The sequence below is a fragment of the Pseudorasbora parva genome, chromosome 11, assembly GCF_024679245.1.
Source record: "Pseudorasbora parva isolate DD20220531a chromosome 11, ASM2467924v1, whole genome shotgun sequence".
NCBI lineage: Eukaryota > Metazoa > Chordata > Actinopteri > Cypriniformes > Gobionidae > Pseudorasbora > Pseudorasbora parva.
In genome coordinates, this window is record NC_090182.1 from 31,580,257 (window position 1) to 31,601,503 (window position 21,247).

At 37.5% G+C, this 21,247-nt stretch overlaps 1 protein-coding gene across 1 annotated transcript; it reads left to right on the top strand.

Annotated features, from left to right (window-relative positions):
- The first annotated feature begins 2,982 nt into the window (after positions 1-2,982).
- tgfbi (transforming growth factor, beta-induced) lies at positions 2,983-20,605 on the top strand. Its single transcript, XM_067456628.1, has 17 exons — positions 2,983-3,184; positions 3,489-3,587; positions 9,535-9,599; positions 9,676-9,833; positions 10,019-10,183; positions 12,884-13,030; positions 13,120-13,261; positions 13,789-14,001; positions 14,487-14,624; positions 14,708-14,853; positions 15,151-15,287; positions 17,372-17,502; positions 17,666-17,790; positions 19,275-19,377; positions 19,464-19,525; positions 19,618-19,642; positions 19,777-20,605. The coding sequence occupies exons 1-17, from the start codon at positions 3,069-3,071 to the stop codon at positions 19,836-19,838; spliced, it is 2,034 nt and encodes a 677-aa protein (XP_067312729.1). The 5' UTR covers positions 2,983-3,068; the 3' UTR covers positions 19,839-20,605.
- The last annotated feature ends 642 nt before the right edge of the window (positions 20,606-21,247 follow it).

Genomic DNA, 21,247 nt, shown 5'->3' on the forward strand with positions numbered 1-21,247 from the left:
GTGATTGTGTCTGGTTTCACTAGCGGTTCTGGGTAGAAATCCCTGGGGTCAAAAACAAAAGTGCTCTAGGACTTAGGTTGGTTCAAAGTCTTCCAGAAATGCTAAACCAAATGCTGGTCTTGCTCCTCTTTTGTCAGCAGCATATTCTCACACAAACACACAAATACATTTGAAAAAGTATAATTTAATCATTTGTTTTTAAATGAGATGCATATTAAATGTTACTAACCACATAACTCCCACATTAAATTTAAAATGCTGTAAATGTGTAACTGGTTGAACTAAAGGTTGTTTTTAAATATTTAAATATCCAAAATTAATATCAAATTTTAAAATTCCCATTTCCTCTAATGTGATCCAACTGGATTGGAAACTTGACCTCTTTATCGTACAATTAAAAGCATATTGGAAACACATTTGAAAGAAACCTGTTTAAGTAAGGAAAGAAAAGTGTTGAAAGTGAGTGTAAATGTTTTGAAGAGCCTAACACCGAAACCAGACATGATAACTGTTTTATTCATTCTTTAAGTAGTAGAGTGCTGTCTTACATGTTTGTTCTGTTCACATGAGTTGTAAGATATTTTGGTGAGGTTTATCAGGGAATGTTATAGTTCCAGAATAGTTGTATTTCTTTCATATAATTAATTCTTTGGTAAAGTCTTTAGAGGTCAGAGTTGAGATAATTTACACACAGCATTAAGCAAACCAACAGATCTCTAAAATGGATGTTTTATTTTTACTTAAAAAAAGAAAGAAACAGCTCCCTTGCTGCAATACTCCATCCCATTTAAGAATGCTATAGAACAGTCACAATGTGGAGAATTATCAAGTTATTATTGTGCACCACAGCAGCAATTTAGCAGTAATTAAAATTCTCCTCGTCTCGCAGGAGGAACAGTCCCTCGAGAGACACACAGGCCTTCCTGGATTTGTACCATCTTGTCCAATATGATAATGACAGCCTGTGTGTATTTTACCCTCACACTCATGTCTCCATGTTGAGATCTGCCCGGAGACAGACCTCAAAGGACATTCTGGGAGTAGGTAGACTGGGTGCTGCTATATAATTGTTCCCCCTTCACCATCTGTGAGATGAATTCAGCTCGCTATCTGCAACCATCGTGCCAATGGACGAGCCCGAGCCCACCGCAGACAATAAACCAGAGCCTGCCGTGAAATGTGATCTAGAGCCAACGCCTGAGCCACAGATCCACCCAGAGCCTGAGCCAATCATATCTGATCAGGTTTGTTATCCGGCAACATGGTCTGTCAATGAGGGAATACTGGTGGAATAGGATGGAATGGAGACCTGTCCCTTGGAGGAAGGTGGATGAAGATGCGTTAAGCTGAGCCCCTGATTGATTTGGAAGCCTGTTTAATCACCCAGCACTGAGTTATTGATAGCTGTGCTCTCGTGCCTCTCTTGCCTCCCACTCCCATCTCTTTCCTCTGTCTGTTCTGAGCTGGCCAAGAGTGCCGTTCCTGAAATGTCTGCATGTTCCATGTCGACCAAAAGTTAGTTCCTGAGGTGTCTATCTCTCCTGGATCGACCAAGGAGGCTGTTCCTGAGAAGTTGTCCATTCTGCATCGGCCAAGGAAGCCATTCGTGAGAAGTCTGTGTGTTCTGTATCTGCCATGAAAGCCATTTTGTAAACCCCTGCCTGCCTCTCATCAGCTCTTTCTCGTCCCTCCATCTACCCCTTGGTCAGCCGTTGCTCTGCCTGTGCCATGGGCCTTCGTCTGCATCCCTCCACCCCTTTGGCTTCGTTGGGCTCTGGCTTCTCTCCAGCTTTACCTCAGTCTACTGGGGCACTGGCTGCGCTTCAGTCCTCTGGCACCTTGGCTGCTCGTCCCCAAGTACCCCCAGTACGTTCTGTGTCACCTGGTCTCCTCAGCTCTTCAGCTGCGCCTGGGTCTCTAGCGGCAACCTCTCGCGATCTCTCTTGAAGCCAATACGGAAGTAATGTAATCTGCAATTCCTCGACTGGCCTCTAGGGACGGGCTCCAGAAGGGAGCAGAATCTCTTTGAGCCCCATGTTAAAATTCCCAACTTTACAGCAGAAAAAAACATGTTTACAGCCTGGTAAAAATTTTGGTTTTGGCCTATACGGTTAATTTTGACCTTCATGACAACTATGAGGGGGGTGAATTTTTTTCTCAATTGATTATGTTATATAAAGCCTTAAAGTGCATAGTTGATTTGCGTGACAGGTGGATAGCCATTGATCCGCCATCTATAGTCAATGCATCACCTGAGCTCCGCCCACACCCCGCCTTTTTGCCCATTTTCAGTTATCCGGGAGTGACACGCGATGACTCGCTTGCAAAATGACAACGCCCAGCTCGACTCTACTATAAGCTTCAGAACGGCTTATCGGAATCCTATGGGTGACGTCATGGACACTACGTCCATATTTCTTTTACAGTCTATGGTCTCCACCCACATCAGCTTTATCTCAGGTGGTAGTTCAGCTGGTTCTGTCTGCCAAGTCTACACCATGGCTCTTTCATCCCTCGACTCTGCAGTGGGCTTGGCATTCCACCCTGGCTCCTCCCACTATCATCTTCACCCTGAATCCTTCTGCCTTCAGCTCCTCCCTGGGTTCTCCTGTTGGTTGCTCCATTTAAATGCATATAAACAGGTCTTTTACTGTTTTTTCATAACTGATTTAATAATACTGCACATTTACCTACTTATGTTTTATTTAAAAAATGTATATATATATATAACTTATTTGTTTATTTTACACTCAATTATTTTGTGCACAGTTACACCTTGTTGTCTTTATATTAAATCATAATGTGTAACAGTGTAATATTTAAAGTGTTACAACAACAACAAAAAACTCCTACAAACTAATTATTACAAAAAACTATTACAGTGTATCAGAGCTGTATTATGCTAGTAAATCTTACTTTTAACGGAAATGTGTCTGTGTAAGTGAAAGTGTCGTGTTGCTGGTCCTCTGAAGCCCCTCCCAGAGCACTAGAGCACAGGGGTCTCTGTATTTAAAGCCGGTCCCTGCTGCACGCAGCGCCGCTGTGGAGTGCGCGTGCAGGGAAGCAAAATGAAGCGCTTAACTTTGTTTGCTCTGGCTATCACCTTAATCGCGACAGTTTTCGCCGCGAAATCCCCGTATCAAGCGGTTCTTCAGCACAGCAGGATAAGAGGAAGAACTCATGGGTAAGGGCTGTTCTGCTTTTTTCACTCTTGAGTCTTCCATTAATCAGTTTAAAGACTGATAGCTGTTGTGTGCACTAAATATGGGATTTAAAACCATGAACACAAATAAAGCCTTGTCTATGACCCTTTGATTTATATGCAGCCCAAATTATAATTTTCCCAACATGGTCTAAACATCAGTAAAATTATGTTAAAAATAAATTAAAAAAGCTTTTAAAAAAATTAGTCCTGCAGAATGCATTAATCATTTGATATTTGTATAGAGCATTTAAAGAAGGGTGTTTTTATTTGATTTGATTTGCAGCCCCAATGTTTGTGCAATGCAGAAGATTCAAGGAACGGATAAGAAGTACTTCACCAACTGCAAGCAATGGTATCACCGCAAAATATGTGGCAAACCAACGTGAGTTACCATCTATCTATCTATCTATCTATCTATCTATCTATCTATCTATCTATCTATCTATCTATCTATCTATCTATCTATCTATCTATCTATCTATCTATCTATCTATCTATCTATCTATCTATCTATCTATCTATCTATCTATCTATCGGATAGGTACAATTGTCAGGATAACATTTTGCTTTTTGCAAACATGTTCCAGTATTTTTTACTGTGCTAAAGTCTGAAACAGTGTACCGAACATAATAAATATTTCTTCTTAGGTAAGATTCCATTGTCTTTTCAAGTTGAAGAGGAAAAGGTCTCTTGGGGACATAACTAGAAGGAAAATATTACACCACTTGTCATACTAGATTCTTTCCCCCACATTTAAGTTTAAGTTAAAGACTTATTTTCAGCATTTTCGTCTAAAGTGGCAGAATGTGCTGAGAGATGAATATGTGAATAAACTTCGGCTAGATCACCTTTCCAACTCAGTTTCAGGAGTTCAAATACATCATCGATATGGTTGTACTCAATAATATTTATTACCATGATTATATAGACTATGCCTGATGAAGCATTTCAAAAATAGCAGCCTTTTGGCGTAATAAGGAGGAAATGTCTTGTAAAGTGATGACTTTAAGCTAAAAATGTTTCTACAAGTTTTTGTGTGTATGGCACACTGACATCGTTCAGTCTCAATTTTCCACCAGCTGTGTAGCTCATAAAGTTATAATTTCACACAATGGACTGATAGATTTTTTTTTCTTGTAAAGGCCACTTTTCTTTTGTATGAAACAGTGAATAGGGTATTTGAGTTCAAGTTGACAGTATATAGAAGAACGTTGTGTAGTAATGGTTACCATATGTGTGTCTCTTGGTAATTGGCTTCAGTCTTCATGGGGTTAAATTGCCTAACATCCTGAATTAAGTGCCTTTCTGTCTAAAAGCTCTTCGGTGCTCCAAGTCCTGGATTACAATTACAACTTGTAGAAACACTGTTTGATTGACAGCCACTTAATGTCCCCACTGGGGGGTAGGTGTTATTAAAATTCCACAGACAAATATATATTTAGGAGGAACTGCATGTTCAGTGTCTACAATTCAAGAACAAAAAATACTTTTAAAAGATAAATAAAAATCATAGATTTATTGGGATAGTTTAAATAGTGAAGTTGCCATTCTGGTACAAACGTTCCATGATGGATACTTATTAAGAATGTTGGAATCATGGGGTGGAGTCTGGAATGTTTATTTGCGTCTAGATTTGTAGACATTATGTAAGAGATTAATGTTGCTTACATAAGGTGTGCATGTTAAGTAGGTACAGCAACAAGTGTTGGGAGTTTTTTTAGTTGCAGAAGTTTTGAATAATTCAGTGTATCCTGGCTAGAGATCATACTTTGCTGAACTAGTGCTCAAGACACCGTATGTTATTCATATATACAGTACCATTCAAAAGTTTGAGGTCTGTAAGATTTTTTTAATGTTTTTGAAAGAATTCTCTTGTGCTCACCAAGGCTCTTTATTTGACCAAAATACAGTAAAATGTAATTTATTCCAGTGATGCAAAGCTGAATTTTCAGCATCATTACTTCAGTCTTCAGTTACATGATCCTTCATTAATCATTCTCATATGCTGATTTGTTTATTGAGAATTATTAATTACTTTCATTTATGCTGATTAATATTTGTGGAAAGTTCAAAAGAACAGACTTTATTTAAAATAAAAATCTGTTGTTACATTATAAATGTCTTTAATCTCACATGTGATCAGTGTAATGCATCCTTGCTAAATAAAAGTATTCATTATTATTTTTTTAAATATTTTAAAACATATTTAAAACATATTTACAGTAAACATATTTACTGACATTTTACCCAAAGTTTTGGATGGCAGTATCAAAAATGCAATGCTGTGAAAGAGTGACTAGAATTTCCGCCATTTCGTAAATGTTAGCATAGATCATTTAGAACAACTTATACTGTACTTATTTATTTGTTTTGCCTTTCATTTGTCATGCCTTTTGTTATTTTTCATTATTCCTTTGTCAATTGTTTAAAAGTTGTCTGTTTTTATCAAGAGCATAGTTTAAGAGTGTACAGCAATCTTGAGACAGAGAAGGGTTTGTTTTATTCATCTTCACATTTTTAAACAAAGTTTCTTTCATAGCATTTTTTAAGAAAGAAAAAAAGGAAGTCAGAGTTGTGGGTGCTTGGATGCTTTTAAGGAAATTATTTCAGTTGGGAGTTCTGTAGAAGGCCTTATCCCCAAACGCACACAAATCATTGGCCAGGTCTCAAGGAGTTTTCTGTTTTTCTGATGTCTGTTTGGAAAAAAAAAGTATTGCAGTGAAAGGATGTACCTTGCTCAGGAAAGCCCAAGGTTGTGTTTCTTTCTTTGGGGTTCCGAGGTTTTTGGGGTCAGAGGAATTTTGTGAGAATAACTGCACTCTTTGTATGACTGGTTTATGTCAGTACTGTGGAACAGGATGTTTCCAGGTCACTCGAGGAGAGACTAATAACTTTTTTCAGTATTTATTCCCTAGTGCCCTTATTCAGACACTTTTTTCATAGAAAACCTTTCAATAAATATATGTGATTATAATGGTTATATATAATTGTGATAATATAGTTGGATAATTTCAGCAAACCTTTAAAATGTTTGTCCTTTTAAAGATATATTTAATTATCAAAATAAGTATGATTGGGATCCTTTTTCCAAATTACGAAGAAGTTGTCAGAGAAATCATGTTACTTCTGATATCCTTTTATGGGAAGTGAGACATCTTAGAAGACGCAAAATGATAAATCAGCTGACCATTCATACACTGAAAATAGATTTCAACATAATAAAACTTTCACAATACTTCTTGAAACCTCTTGTCACACCACTTGAAAGTGCACAATATGTAACGTATGCGGCCTAGCTGTTTATTTAGTCAGAAATCCATGGCTACCATCTTTGCTTATGTTGGCAGAAGACAAACAGGAGTTGAGTTACCATCTGTTTTGATAATCAGTTAAGTCTGCTTTCCTCTTCCGTGCTTTTTACAAGTCTACCCCATGCCTGAATGTCAGGATTGTTGTCTTTGTTTAGATTTGCCTTCTAGTCTTCCACTCAATCACACTCTAAGATGCTGTGGGTTACTCAAGCTAGTATGCTTACAATTTGTTGGAATTGGTGTGTGAACAACCTTTAAAAATATATAATTCAAATTCCTATAAGTGCACACACCATTAAAGGGTTAGTTCACCCACAAATGAAAATTATTTCATTAATTACTCACCTTCATGTCATTGGACACCCGTAAGACCTTCATTCATCTTCAGAACACAAATTAAGATATCTTTGTTAAAAGCTGATGGCTGAGAAAGGCTTAAGATAGGCCTCGATTAGAATTCAGTATATTTCCACTCACAGGACCCATAAAGGCACTAAAAACATAGATACAAAGTCCATCTCACTACAGTGGCTGTACAATAATTTGATGATGCGACGGGAATAGTTTTTATGAGCAAAAAAATTTAAATAATGACTTTATCCGTCAAGTTATTGTCTTCCGTGTAGGTCTTGGACGTGAACTCACGCGATAGCGACGCTCCTTGTCTTCTTCCGGGCAGTGCCGGCCCGTGAGGTTGTGGGGCTCTAGGCAAGATCATAAAAATGTAAAAATTTGCACTACTGGAGTAAAAAAAAAAAAAGATCTTAAGATTGAGGGGCCCCTCAAGATAAGGGGGGGCCCTAGGCGACCGCCTATATTGCCTAATGGAAAGGCCGGCTCTGCTTCCGGGTCATGTATCTGAACCCTCTGAAGGGTGGAGCTGCGTCATATTCTCGCGCATGCGTCGAGTTCACGTCAATAACACCTCGTTATTTAGATTTTTGTGCGCACAATAACTATTTTTGTCGCAATGTAAAATTATTGTACAGCCACTGTAGTGAGATGGACTTTGTATCAATGTTTTTAGTGCCTTTATGGGTCCTGTGAGTGGAAATGGACTGAATGCCAATGGAGGCCTTTCTGAAGCCTTTTTAGCCATCAGCTTTCAAAAAAAAATATCTTAATTTGTGTTCCGAAGATGAACGAAGGTCTTACGGGTGTCCAACAACATGAGGGTGAGTAATTAATGAAATAATTTTTGGGTGAACTTACCCTTTAAATACATCATCAAAGTATCCTCAAGGATTCTTCTGCAAAATATGTTAAAGGCATAGTTCATCCAAAAAATACATTCTGTCATTTAATCATGTTGTTCCAAACCCTTTTTTTTCATCTTCGGAACACAAATGAAGATCTTGTTGATGAAATCGGAGAGCTTTCTGTCCCTCCATAGACATACACAACAGAAAATGTGACGCTTCAAAAGAGATTGTAAAACTTATCCATATATGTATTAAATGGTTTAGTCCAAAATTTTCAGAAGAGACTTTATTTGATGGACAGATTCAATTTAGGCTTTTATTCACATAAAAACATTCTTCAACTCACACGCATACACTGTATTGCCTAAAGTTTTTGGACACCTGTCTTTACATGCACATGAACTTTAATGGCATTCCATTCTTAATCCTTAGGGTTTAATATGGAGTTGTCCATTTGAACAATTTTTTACCATTCCTCTAGGAGCACTTTTGTAAGATCAGGCACTAATGGATGTTGGGCTTCATCCTAAATTCATCAAATTCAATCCTAATCAAATTCATCCTAATGGTGTTCTAACTCACTCATCCATGTCTTTCATCCATCCTTGCTTTGTGCACTGACACTTTGTGGCTGAGTTGCTGTTGTTCCCAATTGCTTTCACTTTGTCATAGTACCACTAGACAGTTGACTGGGAAATATTTAGTAGTGAGGAAATTTCACGAATGGACTTATTGCACAGGTGGCAACCTATCATAGTACCACGCTTGAATATTATATTCTCATATATATTCATTCTCATGTGTTACGCAGAACATTTGAGATTCTGCAAGAGCTAGTGAGGTTCATTTTTGTTTTACGCAGAACGCTTAAGCTTCTGCAAGAAACGATGAGGTTCATTCTCGTGTTACGCAACATGTTCGAGTTTCTGCAAGAACCAATGAGGTTCATTCTTGTGTTAAGAAGCACATTTGAAATTCTGCAAGAACCAATGAGGTCCATTCTTGTTAAACAGCATGTTTGAGATTCCGCAAGAACCATTGAAATTATGTAATAGCAGATTATTATGCTGCATAAGCATATTGTCAAAATAAGCACCGACCGTTTTACCTTTAAGTCTATAGATTAGTGATAGCTTTAAATTGATTTAGTGATTATTATTTAGTCTATACAAGCACTTTTTGTAATTATTTGTGTCAATAAAAAAATGACACTCATGAATACTGCAATATTTATTTCTTAGAAAAAACAAACAAAAAAGCAAAAACTGATCATGCATATGAATCTTATCTGCTTTAGTAAATTATCATAACATTTTTCTGATATGGAAAGCTATGTGTCAATCTCCAGTATCCCAATTATTGCACCTTTGTATGGTAATTCCTAGGAATTTCCCAATGTTTTTTTTGGCAGAACTACTGGTGTCAGAACTGCCTCTCAGGAGTTTCCCCTGGCCCATACTGTGCCTCTGAATTCTTCTGCTACCAAAGGAAATTAGATTTTATGACCCTCTAAGACCAACTCAAACGCAGGCCTTATTTATCATGGAAATATCTGGCAAGAAATAAAATGAAGAAGTACTGTATAGCTTAAGCCATGCAGTTTAAAACACACCGAGGAGTGTGTTGCTTGTCTCCGCTTCAGCCCTCGCAATAATAAAGAGAGAAATATAGACCCGATTTCCTTTTTCCACGTTTTTAAAGAACTCCCATTTCCAATGGGATCTGCACATCATCTTCTGTAAAGTTCAATGAAGTGTAGAGCAATGTGTTTTGACTTTGCTAAAAAAAAAAATTAAAAATGTTTTTTTTTTGTAGGGTGGTCAGCTATGAGTGCTGCCCTGGCTATGAGAGGGCCATTGGAGAAAAAGGCTGTCCAGCAGGTACATAATTAGAATTGCATGCAAAAAAAGAGGTTTGTTATGATATAGCAATAGAAAATATATTTGTTTTCCAAAGCTCTACCTCTGGCGAACATCTATAAAACCCTGGGTGTTATTGGAGCCACTACTACTAAGATGTATTCTGAAAGAGCAAAATTGCAAGAGGAGATCGAAGGACCCGGCAGCTTCACATTCTTCGCTCCCAGCAATGAGGCTTGGGCTGCGCTTCCCACTGTGAGTTCCCAGCAATGCGTCTCCATAGATCACGTAGAACAAATAAAGTGTTCATAGCCCGTCATATTTCAGGCTATGAAGACAAAGATTTCCCAGAAAACATGATGTATTGTCTACCAAACTGTAAAAACAGCAACAAAAAAAATATAAAAATGAGCTCAATGTCATTTCAAAATGTGCTGTAGGAAATTCTGGATGCCCTGGTGAGCAACGTCAACATTGAACTCCTTAACGCTCTGCACTACCACATGATCAACAAACGCTTGACTTCTGACGATCTCAAGCATGGCACTTCTTTCCCCTCCATGTATCAGGACTTTGATGTTCATATCCACCATTATTCTAATGGAGTAAGTAAAATGTGAATGCTTTAACCAAGTCTTGTTTAGATTTTCTTTCTGGATTTATTTTTAACTTTATATGTGTAGTTGATTAAGAGTAGTTGTTGGCCAGCATTTTTGATAACACTTTATAAGAAGGATATAGTAATAAAGTACTTACAAGTCATTAACAAGCTATTGTTTATAGCTCATATGTTAATATGTCGCCTTTGGCTTGGCTTGCTCAGTTGGGACACTAAAATTATGACCAAAGTTATTCAACTAAATATACAAATAAAATTTATGAATTCGGTCTTATTTAATTCTATAAACTATAATACTTATCTGCCAACATTGTCGCTATGATAAATTAAAATAAGCTGATAACATCACTATTTTCTCTAGAACGACTGTACAGCAAAATCAAATTTTGTTGCAATATTGTCCTGTTTAACACTGTGAAGCTGCTTTGACACAATCGCGATTGTAAAAGCGCTATATAAATAAAGTTGATTGATTGATTGATTGATATTATAGTCTCTACATTGTTAATACATATTAATAAGCTATAAATGTGAGTTCTTCATTCATTATCCCTGTAAATAACACAACTATTATTGTCTAATTAGCTCATAGTAAAGTAATAGTTAACTGGTCATTAGGAGAAAATAGTTATCACCAGGTTAGGACACGGAAAAATGGGAAAATGTCATTAAGTGTTTTTTAAAGTGTATGTGTCTAATGTATATATAAACATTTTAAAGAACACTGAATATCATTGCAATTAATATCTGATAAATATTTATTTGAAGCAGTTAATTAATAAAAAAATATATTTTACATGACCTAATCTAAAGTGAGGACTATTTACCATTAAAGGACAACTCCGGGGAATTTTTAAGGTTATCTTGATCGTTATACCTTTGTGAGTACAGTCTATAGAAAAAAAATGAACCGGATTGGTGCTTGCAACGCAGTTATTACAGTTAATGTGTTGAGTTAATACGCTGTGTTGTGTCTGTGTAAGTTAGTCATCCTTGTCAAAGCGTTCGCTGCAAATTTTCGCATTCTGTTGCCACAATTCAGAAATGCACAAACGTGAACCATTTCTTCTTCACTTGTGAACCAGTTCACCAAATCGGACTAAATCTTTCTAAATGGTTCGCGTCTCAAATCAGCGCTGATCCCTACTTTACTTGCTCACTTTCTGGCATGAGTGACAGTCCCTCCGAAATAGAAATAAACGAATGTCTTGAATTATACGTTGTAACGCCAACTGTTCACTGAACTGAGAACTGATTAACTCACGAGCCGCTGATACTGAGCATGTGCGTGTAACTGAACGAGCAGCTGTTTTTTGGCTCAGCAGTACAGAATCGAAAACCGTTTCTTTCAGACACGTTCAATACTGAGAACCAACGAGCCGATGAGCAGAGCCTCTTAACAAACACAACGCTCTTCCCAACTGGACAACTTGCCTTTTTTCCGGCTAACACTGAGTTCCCACGGGACTTCATCGCGAGACACAGCTAGCCATCTAAAACAGGTGAATTTAAACAATGGCTTAGTGGCTAAACGCATCTCGTTGTCATGTAAGGGCCTGTTCATGTTGGAAAGACATTTTAATTGCATTTTATGCAATTGTTGTTGACAGAGTTATCACCGCAATTACAAACAATGTCAACCAGTACCAGCAGCCATATCACCCTGTAGCCCAAGACTGGTTTGCCACTGAAGCTAAGCAGGGCTGAGCCTGGTCAGTACCTCGTGGGAGACCAACTGGGAAAACTAGGTTGCTGTTGGTAGAGGTGTTAGTGAGGCCAGCAGGGGGTGCTCACCCTGTGGTCTGTGTGGGTCCTAACACCCCAGTATAGTGATGGGGACACTATACTGTCAAAGAGTACCGTCTTTCGGATGAGACGTTAAACCGAGGTCCTGACTCTGTGGTCGTTAAAAATCCCAGGATGCCCTTCGATAAAGAGTAGGGGTGTAACCCCGGCATCCTGGCCAAATTTGCCCATTGGCCCCTGCCCATCATGGCCTCCTAATAATCCCCATATCCTGATTGGCTTCATCACTCAGGCTCCTCTCCACCAATCAGCTGGTGTGTGGTGAGCGTTCTGGCGCAATATGGCTGCCGTCGCATCATCCAGGTGGATGCTGCACATTGGTGGTGGTTGAGGAGATTCCCCCTTCTATGTAAAGTGCTTTGAGAGCCTAGAAAAGCGCTATATAAATGTAACGAATTATTATTATTATTATATTATTATTATTATGTTTGTTAAAAGGCACAAAGACACCCTTTACGTGTATGCCCCCAAAGCTGCCGTTTTAGCTGAGGGGGGGCTCTGGGCATTAACTGTAATAGCTCCATGTTGCAAGCACCAATCCGGTTCGTTTAAAAAAAAATATATATATATAGACTGTACTCACAAAGATATAACGATCAAGATAAACGTAAAAATGTGCCTGAGTTGTCCTTTAATAACCAATAAACAATTCCTTTGTGTTACAATGTCAAAATTGTCAAAAGTGACAATGAATAAAGAACTCACTATTTGTATATAGCCTTTTAATATAAGAGACTGCAATATATTAACTATGAATTAATTATAAATTGATAGTTTGTTAATGATTTGTAAGTCCTTATAAAGCATTACTGTGTTTCTTATTACAAATTATTTATTGTGAAGTTGTCTATACATTACCAAACCCTATGTTTTGTTGCAGATTGTGACAGTGAACTGTGCAAGGCTTGTGAAGACAGACCAGCATGCCACCAATGGAATTGTGCATGTTGTTGACAGAGTCATCACCGCAATTACAAACAATGTCAACTCTTTGATTGACACCGATGATGACCTGGACACTCTACGGGTAGATTGAGGGAATTTCAGTAGGCATTGCATTTTATGTAGTATAAATGGTACAAAGTACATTGAATTACTTTTTTCCTTCCCATTTAGACTGCAGTTGCTGCTGCTGGTCTCACCACTCTGTTGGAGAACGAGGGTTCCTACACCATCTTTGCTCCAACCAATGAAGCCTTTGAGAAGATCCCTTCAGAAACACTGACCAGGATTTTGGGAGACCCTGTTGCTCTCAAAGGTACTTTTGTTCTTCTTCAGCATACGGCACTTGTCAAAATCTTCCATGATGTAATACATTTCTGAGTGAAACAAGATATTCAATGAAACAAAAAAAAATGCTGCGTGGGACTAATTTTAACCATGGGAAGTGATTGGATTGTAAAAAGTTGCCATTATAGTGCATACAAAATTGGAGCCAGGTGGTTGGAGGAAATACGAGAGATTTATTTTGTAAAGTCAGCCAAACAAAAAAAATTCAGAAGCCATGAAATCTATTACATTTTGCTAAAAGATTAGGTTAACGTTTTGTTAGCAATAATGTGAATTTGTGAATAATGCACAATAAGACCAGGAACATGTAGAAAAAATAGGGACAATTTTGTTTTGTTGGGATTGAGTTTATGTTGGAGAAATCTCCCAGATGCTGAAAAAGCGGTTTCGTTTCCAGAACAATTATTATGGTACATTTTTCCCAATAGCACAGCTGTGCTGATGTTGAGATGTGCTGTCATCTGATCATAATTTTTTGGTCTCAATCCACATTAGATCTGTTGAATTACCACATTCTGAAGAACTTGCACTGCTCTGAGTCCATTGTGGCAGGAACACCTCTGGAGACCCTGCAGGGCTCTGTACTAGAAGTTGGCTGTGATGGTGACGAGATGACCATCAACGGCAAAGCCGTTGTCATGCAGAAAGACAAACTTGGAACCAATGGAGTCGTTCACTACATCAATGAACTCCTCATCCCTGACTCGGGTATGATTTTTAGGAGACGTTTAGTCGTTTTGTGTCATGCCACAATTTTTATTGCTTTGCTCTATTGAACCTTAAACGCACCTTTACTTCACCTTTATTCCACATGTGGGCGAAATCTGATACACAATGATGAAGTGACGTTTAACTCATAGTAATTGCAGGCAGAAAATATAACTATAGGAAGTATTATCAGTAAAACTAGAAATGGCTCAGCGATTCACAGCAGAGCAAGAACTGAACGCAATCAGTGGTGGATCTGGTGAGGAAGCTGTCAATGATCAAAATGTTGATTTTATCCCTTTTGTGACTTTGGTGATATTAGCTAATCATGATCGTTGCAAATATAAATATTTACATTAACACTTTTGCTGAAAATTGGTTTTCAAAATAGTTATTTTCTTTTCTATGTTGGACACTCTTATTTTTAGTTGACTTTTTAGCCATGTTGTAATGAATGTTTTGCTGAGCTTTCTTTTTCGTTTTAGCTAAGACCCTTCTGGAGCTTGCAGAGGGATCAGTTGTTAATACAGCCGGAAAACTTTTTAAAGATGCTGGTCTTACTGATCATCTCATTGGCTCTGAGGCTGTGACATTATTAGCCCCACTGGATGATGCTTTTAAAGGTTGGATCCCTCCATTTTAATTAATCTTGCAAATTAACCTTAAGAAACTCTTAAATAACTGTAATTGTATCATTTGTGCGCAGACAAGAGCTTGGCCATGACACCCGATATGAAGAAACTGCTAAAAAACCACATTCTCAAGGAGAGGTTTTCCTCCAAGAGCCTTTACCATGGGCAAGAGTTGGAGACTCTTGGTGGATTGAAACTTAGAGTGTTTGTGTTCAGAAATGTAAGTCTTTATATATCAATCCATCAAAAACACATTTCAAACACAGAGCAATGTTTTTTTTTATTTTTCTAGTCATGTTGTCGCTGGCAATGAGGGTGGTATTCTGTCTGTGCTCTCACATTTCTGCTTTGTAATGGAATTCCCAGACCACCGGAAACCTCTCTTTTGGATCACCTTAATGTTTTCCACAGGCCACTTCATGCATCATCAGTCTTGTGAGAAAAGAGAGCTTTGAAACAAATGTGCTGATCTGTATTACCAATAACCTTAACCATTTCATTTACTTGGATCTTGCAGAACCTGTGCATTGAGAATGCCTGCCTTGCAGCCCATGACAAAAATGGCCGCTTTGCGAATATGTTCATCGTTGATAAACTCCTGGCACCCCCAATGGGAACTGTCATGGACGTCCTGAAGGCAGATGATCATTTTAGGTAAGCATATTCAAAGGAAACTCTTCACAGTGAAGTCTTAAAGGGAAAGTTCACCCAAAAGTGAACATTTTGTCATCATTTACTCAACCTCAAGTTGTTCCAAACCTGTATGAGTTTATTTCTTCTGCTGAAAGATATTTTGAAGAATGTCGGCAACCAAACAGTTGCTGATCCCTATTGACTTCCATATTTTTTTCCACTGCTATGGAAGTCAGTACGGTGCATTAACTGTTTGATTACCCATATTCTTCAAAATATCCGAGGAAAGAAGAAAGAAATTCATACAGGTTAGAATATTATAAGATTAGAAGAGAGACTATGAAACTGTCATTCATGCTTTTATTACCTCAAAGTTGGACTACTGTAATTCGTTTTACCTTGGTCTGCCTAATTTAACCTTTCAATCGTCTGCAAATGGTTCAGAACGCAGCAGCCAGACTCCTGACTGGTACCCAAAAGCTTTAGCACATTACTCCTGTGCTAGCCTCTCTCCACTGGTTGCCGGTTAGGTCCCGGATTGATTTTAAATTTTTGCCTTTTGTTTTTAAAGCTCTTCATGGGCTCGCACCGCAGTATATTAGTGATCTTCTTGTCATGCACAATGCCTCAAGATCACTACGCTCTTCTCATCAACTTCTTCTTTCGATTCCCCGCTCATGTTATAAAAACACAAACACAAGTTTGAAAATGAAGATATTTTTGTTGAAATCCGATGGTTCAGAAAGGCCTCCATTAGCAACAATGTAATTTCCTCTCTCAAAACCCATAAAAGGCACTAAAGACGTCATTATCGTCCATCTCACTACAGTGGTTCTACAATCATTTTTGAAGTGACGAGAATAGTTTTATGCGCAAAATTAAAACAGACTAAATAACGGCTTATATAGTGATGTCGATTATATAGTGATGAAGCAGACTCAAGAATGGGGAGGCCCTGTGATGCAAAGGTAACGTCCCTTACAGGAGCCCGCCTTGGACCGACATGTAAGGTCCAGGACTCAGGAGACATTGCGAACCTGCCCCATCTCTTCCATCTCAGATAGGAGTACCCGAATTTAGAATCAGGCAGATCGGGATCTATTTATCACTATTTTATCTTTATTTATGTTATTTATTTTTTCAAATTCTCTTTACAACTGTTTCTATTTTTAATTTTTACACATGGTATTCTTATTCTAATGCATATTTTATCACTATTTTAATTCATTTATATGTAAAGCACTTTGAATTGCCATTGTGTATAAAATGTGCTATATAAATAAACTTGCCTTGCCTTGGATAATTCCCTTGATTGCCGATTCCAAAACAAAGCTTGGAACCGTTATGAATCAGTGTATCGAATCAGCAGTTCGGATCGCCAGAGTCAGAATTTTCATTTTTACCCTTTAAGGGTGAGTAAATGGGGACACCATTTTCAGAAATGTAACTGGAATCAACTATGGCATTTGGTCAGACACTGATGAGAACAAATGGCATCTGGTGTCAAAAGGCTCCAAACTAAACTAAAGGCACACTAAAGCTATTAAGTCATATAGTCTACTTTTATGTTTTTACAGTTTTTTGGATCTTGCCACCGAAACGACCTTGTCCTTACATGGAAAAAGACAAAATTAAAAAACTCACCTTTTCCATTCCACTTCTTAATTGTTTAGAATGACATGAGGTTCAGGTTGATTTTCCTTTTAAATATGATGCTAATGTTTGTTTAAGTCAAAGAGGTATTTGAAGAGTATAAACTTCAGTACAAAAGATTTAACCTCATATAAGTGGTTATTTTAAAAAAATGCCCTATAAAAAACCTAGAAGATAAAATGTTCCACAATAAAGGGTGTAATTGTTTTAACAGTCTTATTGAAAGGTAATATGCAGCTGCTGTTTATCACCCACATTCGAATATCTCACTGTCAGTCTCTCAAAATGTTTTTTTTTTCTTTCATAATGATAATTTAGTTGCATGTTCAAACTTGAGGCTGTAATTTCTTCAGATTTCTGATGACCTGAGTGGAATTTGAGCTGTCAGTCTGTCTTTATAGCCTAAAGATATACTCCTAATAATGTGCATTAATGTACTTTCATCTGTACAGTACCTTGGTTGGCGCCATTCAGAGAGCAGGCCTGACTGAGCTCCTGAACAAAAAAGGGACCTACACCTTCTTTGCCCCCACCAATGCTGCTTTCAGTGCAATGCCCCCTGCCGACCTCAGCAAACTCATGAGTAATGTCTTTCAAGTCCCACTTGTGTTCATAAAATAGATGTTTATTGCATGATTACGCACAAACTGGTCCGATTTGGGAATTCTATAAGCAGTATAAGTGTTTGTGGATGTGCAGCATATACTTATGTCTGTTGTTTGACTGCTACTGTATGTTGTACATAGGAGACCCCAAGGAGCTGGCAAACCTTCTAAAATACCACATTGGTGACGAGCTCCTGGTGAGCGGCGCTGTGACCTCACATACCAGACTGAAGCCCCTTGCAGGCGATAAACTGGAGTTAGGCATGGTCAGTACTCACTACTGCAATCAATCTTATCTAATTATTGAGTGAAAAATGTAAATGTTGTTATATTGTGTTCAATAGAAGTCAAGTAGTATATAGGTTGACATATTGGTACACTGACGTTCAAAGGTTTTATAAAAGAATTTTACTTTACAGTACATGTACTTACAGTTTACTTACAATGTAATTACCAGAGAAGGTACTGGTTATATAAGGTAACAACATGGGTTAATGAATAGGTTAAGAGTTAGCACCTAGTTATAACCTAGTTATTATATAACCTAGCCTAACTCCTATGAGATTCCAAGTCACAGTTCATCACTTAGAACAGCGCTCGTAGATCGATTCATCGAGACTGTTTTCCAAGATGGTGCCTGTCCGTGAACGCGTAAGGGACTATGTTTATACATTATCTTCTTATTAAACTGTTTGTACTCTTACAAAGTTCTCAATGCTTCAGTTTGCATGTAGGGACCCTCATTATGCTACCGTGTTAGTGTGAGGCTATTTTGAGCCTTGTTAGTGGTATTAACTAGCGATTTAATTTTACCACCCTGTGTCTACCCTGTGCCTCATAGACTAGCGTTATAAGCTAATCTGTTTTTAGAGATAAAACTCTTCACATTTGATTTTCATTAAAACGCATCCAAGAGAACGATCTACTCGGTAACCATCTGTTAATTACCCCTAGGTTCATTTCTCACCGGAGTTGTCCTTTAAGTACATAGTATGTACATGCAGGTCAAAGACAAAAAGGTCTCTTATGCTCACAGAGGAGTGTGTCAAAAATACAGTAAAACAGAAATATTTTGTAATATTTGTACATCTTAAAATAACTATTTTCTATTTTAAAATGTAATTTATTCCTGTGATGCAAAGCTTCAGTCTTCAGTGCCACATGATCCTTCAGGAATCATTCTGAAATGCTGATTTGCATATAAGAATAGAAAATGAAAATAAAAACATTTATTTTAAATAGCAATATTTAATAATATTATAAAAGTCTTCCCTGTAACATTTGATCATTTTAATATATAATTTCTTAAGAAAAGTATTAATTTCTATTTAAAAAAATATTTTGAACAGTAGTATATCTATCTATCTATCTATCTATCTATCTATCTATCTATCTATCTATCTATCTATCTATCTATCTATCTATCTATCTATCTATCTGTCTATCTGTCTGTCTGTCTGTCTGTCTGTCTGTCTGTCTGTCTGTCTGTCTGTCTGTCTGTCTGTCCGTCCGTCCATCCATCCATCCATCCATCCATCCATCCATCCATCCATCCATCTAGTATTTGTATATATTATAATACAAAGAATGAATGAATCTAAATATTCAAGTATATAGAATATAGAACATTTATCACAGTTAACTGCTTTTAAATGAAGTATTGAAGTAATGAATATTTATCTATGGGTGAAACATTCCTGATTTCCTCTGATAATTCTTGAATTTCATTCTGATTTTGTATGACTTTCAGCGTAACTCCACCATATACGTGAACAGGATTCCTGTTGTTGAGGGTGATCTGATGGCTACCAATGGAGTTGTACATGCTGTTGATGTAATCATAAAGCCACTGCGTAAGCCTCCAGACAAATTTCCTTAAATACTTTGATAATAAAACAATCTTATTTCAGACCGTCATAACAGTGCCACTCTGTTATAGCTCCTAAAACTGTGAGTGACCAGGCTGAAGGCTCAACAGTCAGACGCACCGCTGCTGTTAGGGTTAGTATGTCATAAACTAATTTTTTATAAACATATTTTGTGCTTGAATTGTCACACTCGATTAAATATATCTTCTCAATTTTCCATTCTAGGCTGGGTCTCATGTACTGAAAAATGGTATGCATTGGATTTTTTGTACCCCCACATAAATGGAACTAATAAAGAGTCTCAGATATATTTCATAATTTTCTTGTGACTGTATTGAGATGTAAAAAAATATTAATCTTTATATATTTATTGTCACATTACAGATGATCTCTTCCAGAAGGTCCTGAGAAGTCATAGCAGCAGAACAATGTCTCGTGTTCAGTAAACGTAGCTCAGCAAAGTAAAACTGTAATTCATTTTAACCTCCACCACTCTTAGAGGATGGAAACACACGGTTCGATGTCTTATTTCGCACAGTGGAGAGATAATCAGAAGATAATCCAGGCAACAAAAAACAGAATGCTGTAAATGTAAAACACTTTTGCGTTGTAACTTTTTCACATGCCAAAGACCCTTCGATGAAGAGCAATGTTTTTTTTGTTTTTTTTTATCACAACTTGATGACAGCGATTTGTTAGGGCACTTCTTATGTTTTGGATATTCATTCGACTTAAGTTTTAGAATTACATTCTGAATTATTTGAATCAGATGTTGGTTCAACACTTTTTATTAACAGTTTGTATTTCTTTTTATTGTTTTTGGTTGTTGTATTTGATATACCTGTAGCATGTTTGCATGGTTTAAGCTGGAACAAATGCTATTTGGGCACATGAAAACACAGACCAAATGTATTCATTTCAAATGATCTACAATGTAAAACCTGTAACTAGTGCAGATTATTTTTCATATTGTACCAAAAATATTTTATGAAAGACGAACGATCCCTTTCTGCATATTACATAATAAAATGACCATTTTGTAGCCACAGAGTTATAGTTTACATATAGTCAGTGCCCTTGAATGTAGTTTGCTCTGTCTGTTATAAGCCAATTTGTCAGTTCACTGAGCTGAATTCACAATGTGGTGGATTGTCATAATGTACTGATTGATCTGTGTGGTAATTAAAAGTCTCACTCAGATGATCATTTAAAAGTCTGCTTGCCCTTTATTCAAGTTTTTTATGTTTCTGATGTCTTGCTTAAAAGCTCATTTTACTTGTCTGGCTATCACCAGACTAAGCTCAATTTAAGATAGAACATTGTTCTGGTGATTATGATATGTATTTTCTACTGAGAGGCGTGATAAATGAACATTATTCAAATGACTCAGTATGCAATTGGATAGTCCTTCAACCAATCAGACCACAAGAGGCATGATCAACAGGCAACAACCATAGCGACACATGTTTCTCTAGTCATCATGTTAAACCCACCAATAGTGCGCCAGGTGACTAAACCAGTCTGTGATCGGTTCCCGCAAAAGTGTAAAAAAAGCAGTAGAAATGAACAGATTTCCAGACTGAGTGGTAGGACGAAATCAAATCGCCGGCAGATCATGTTGGGTTTACCCAGTCTATCATTTTACATGATCAAAACCAAAATATACCAGCAGTTTGGGTGGCTAATTTTGCTTCTGGGTCTGGATTTTACATTGAACATCACATCCTCTGGAGGGTGACTCTGAGTGGGACTCACAATGGTCTGAAAAGGAGGCGACGGAGTCATCCACTTTCACCCCCTCCTTGACAACCCCGATAGTCCGTTTTGGACCAACTTTACTCCCCCTTGACCTCCA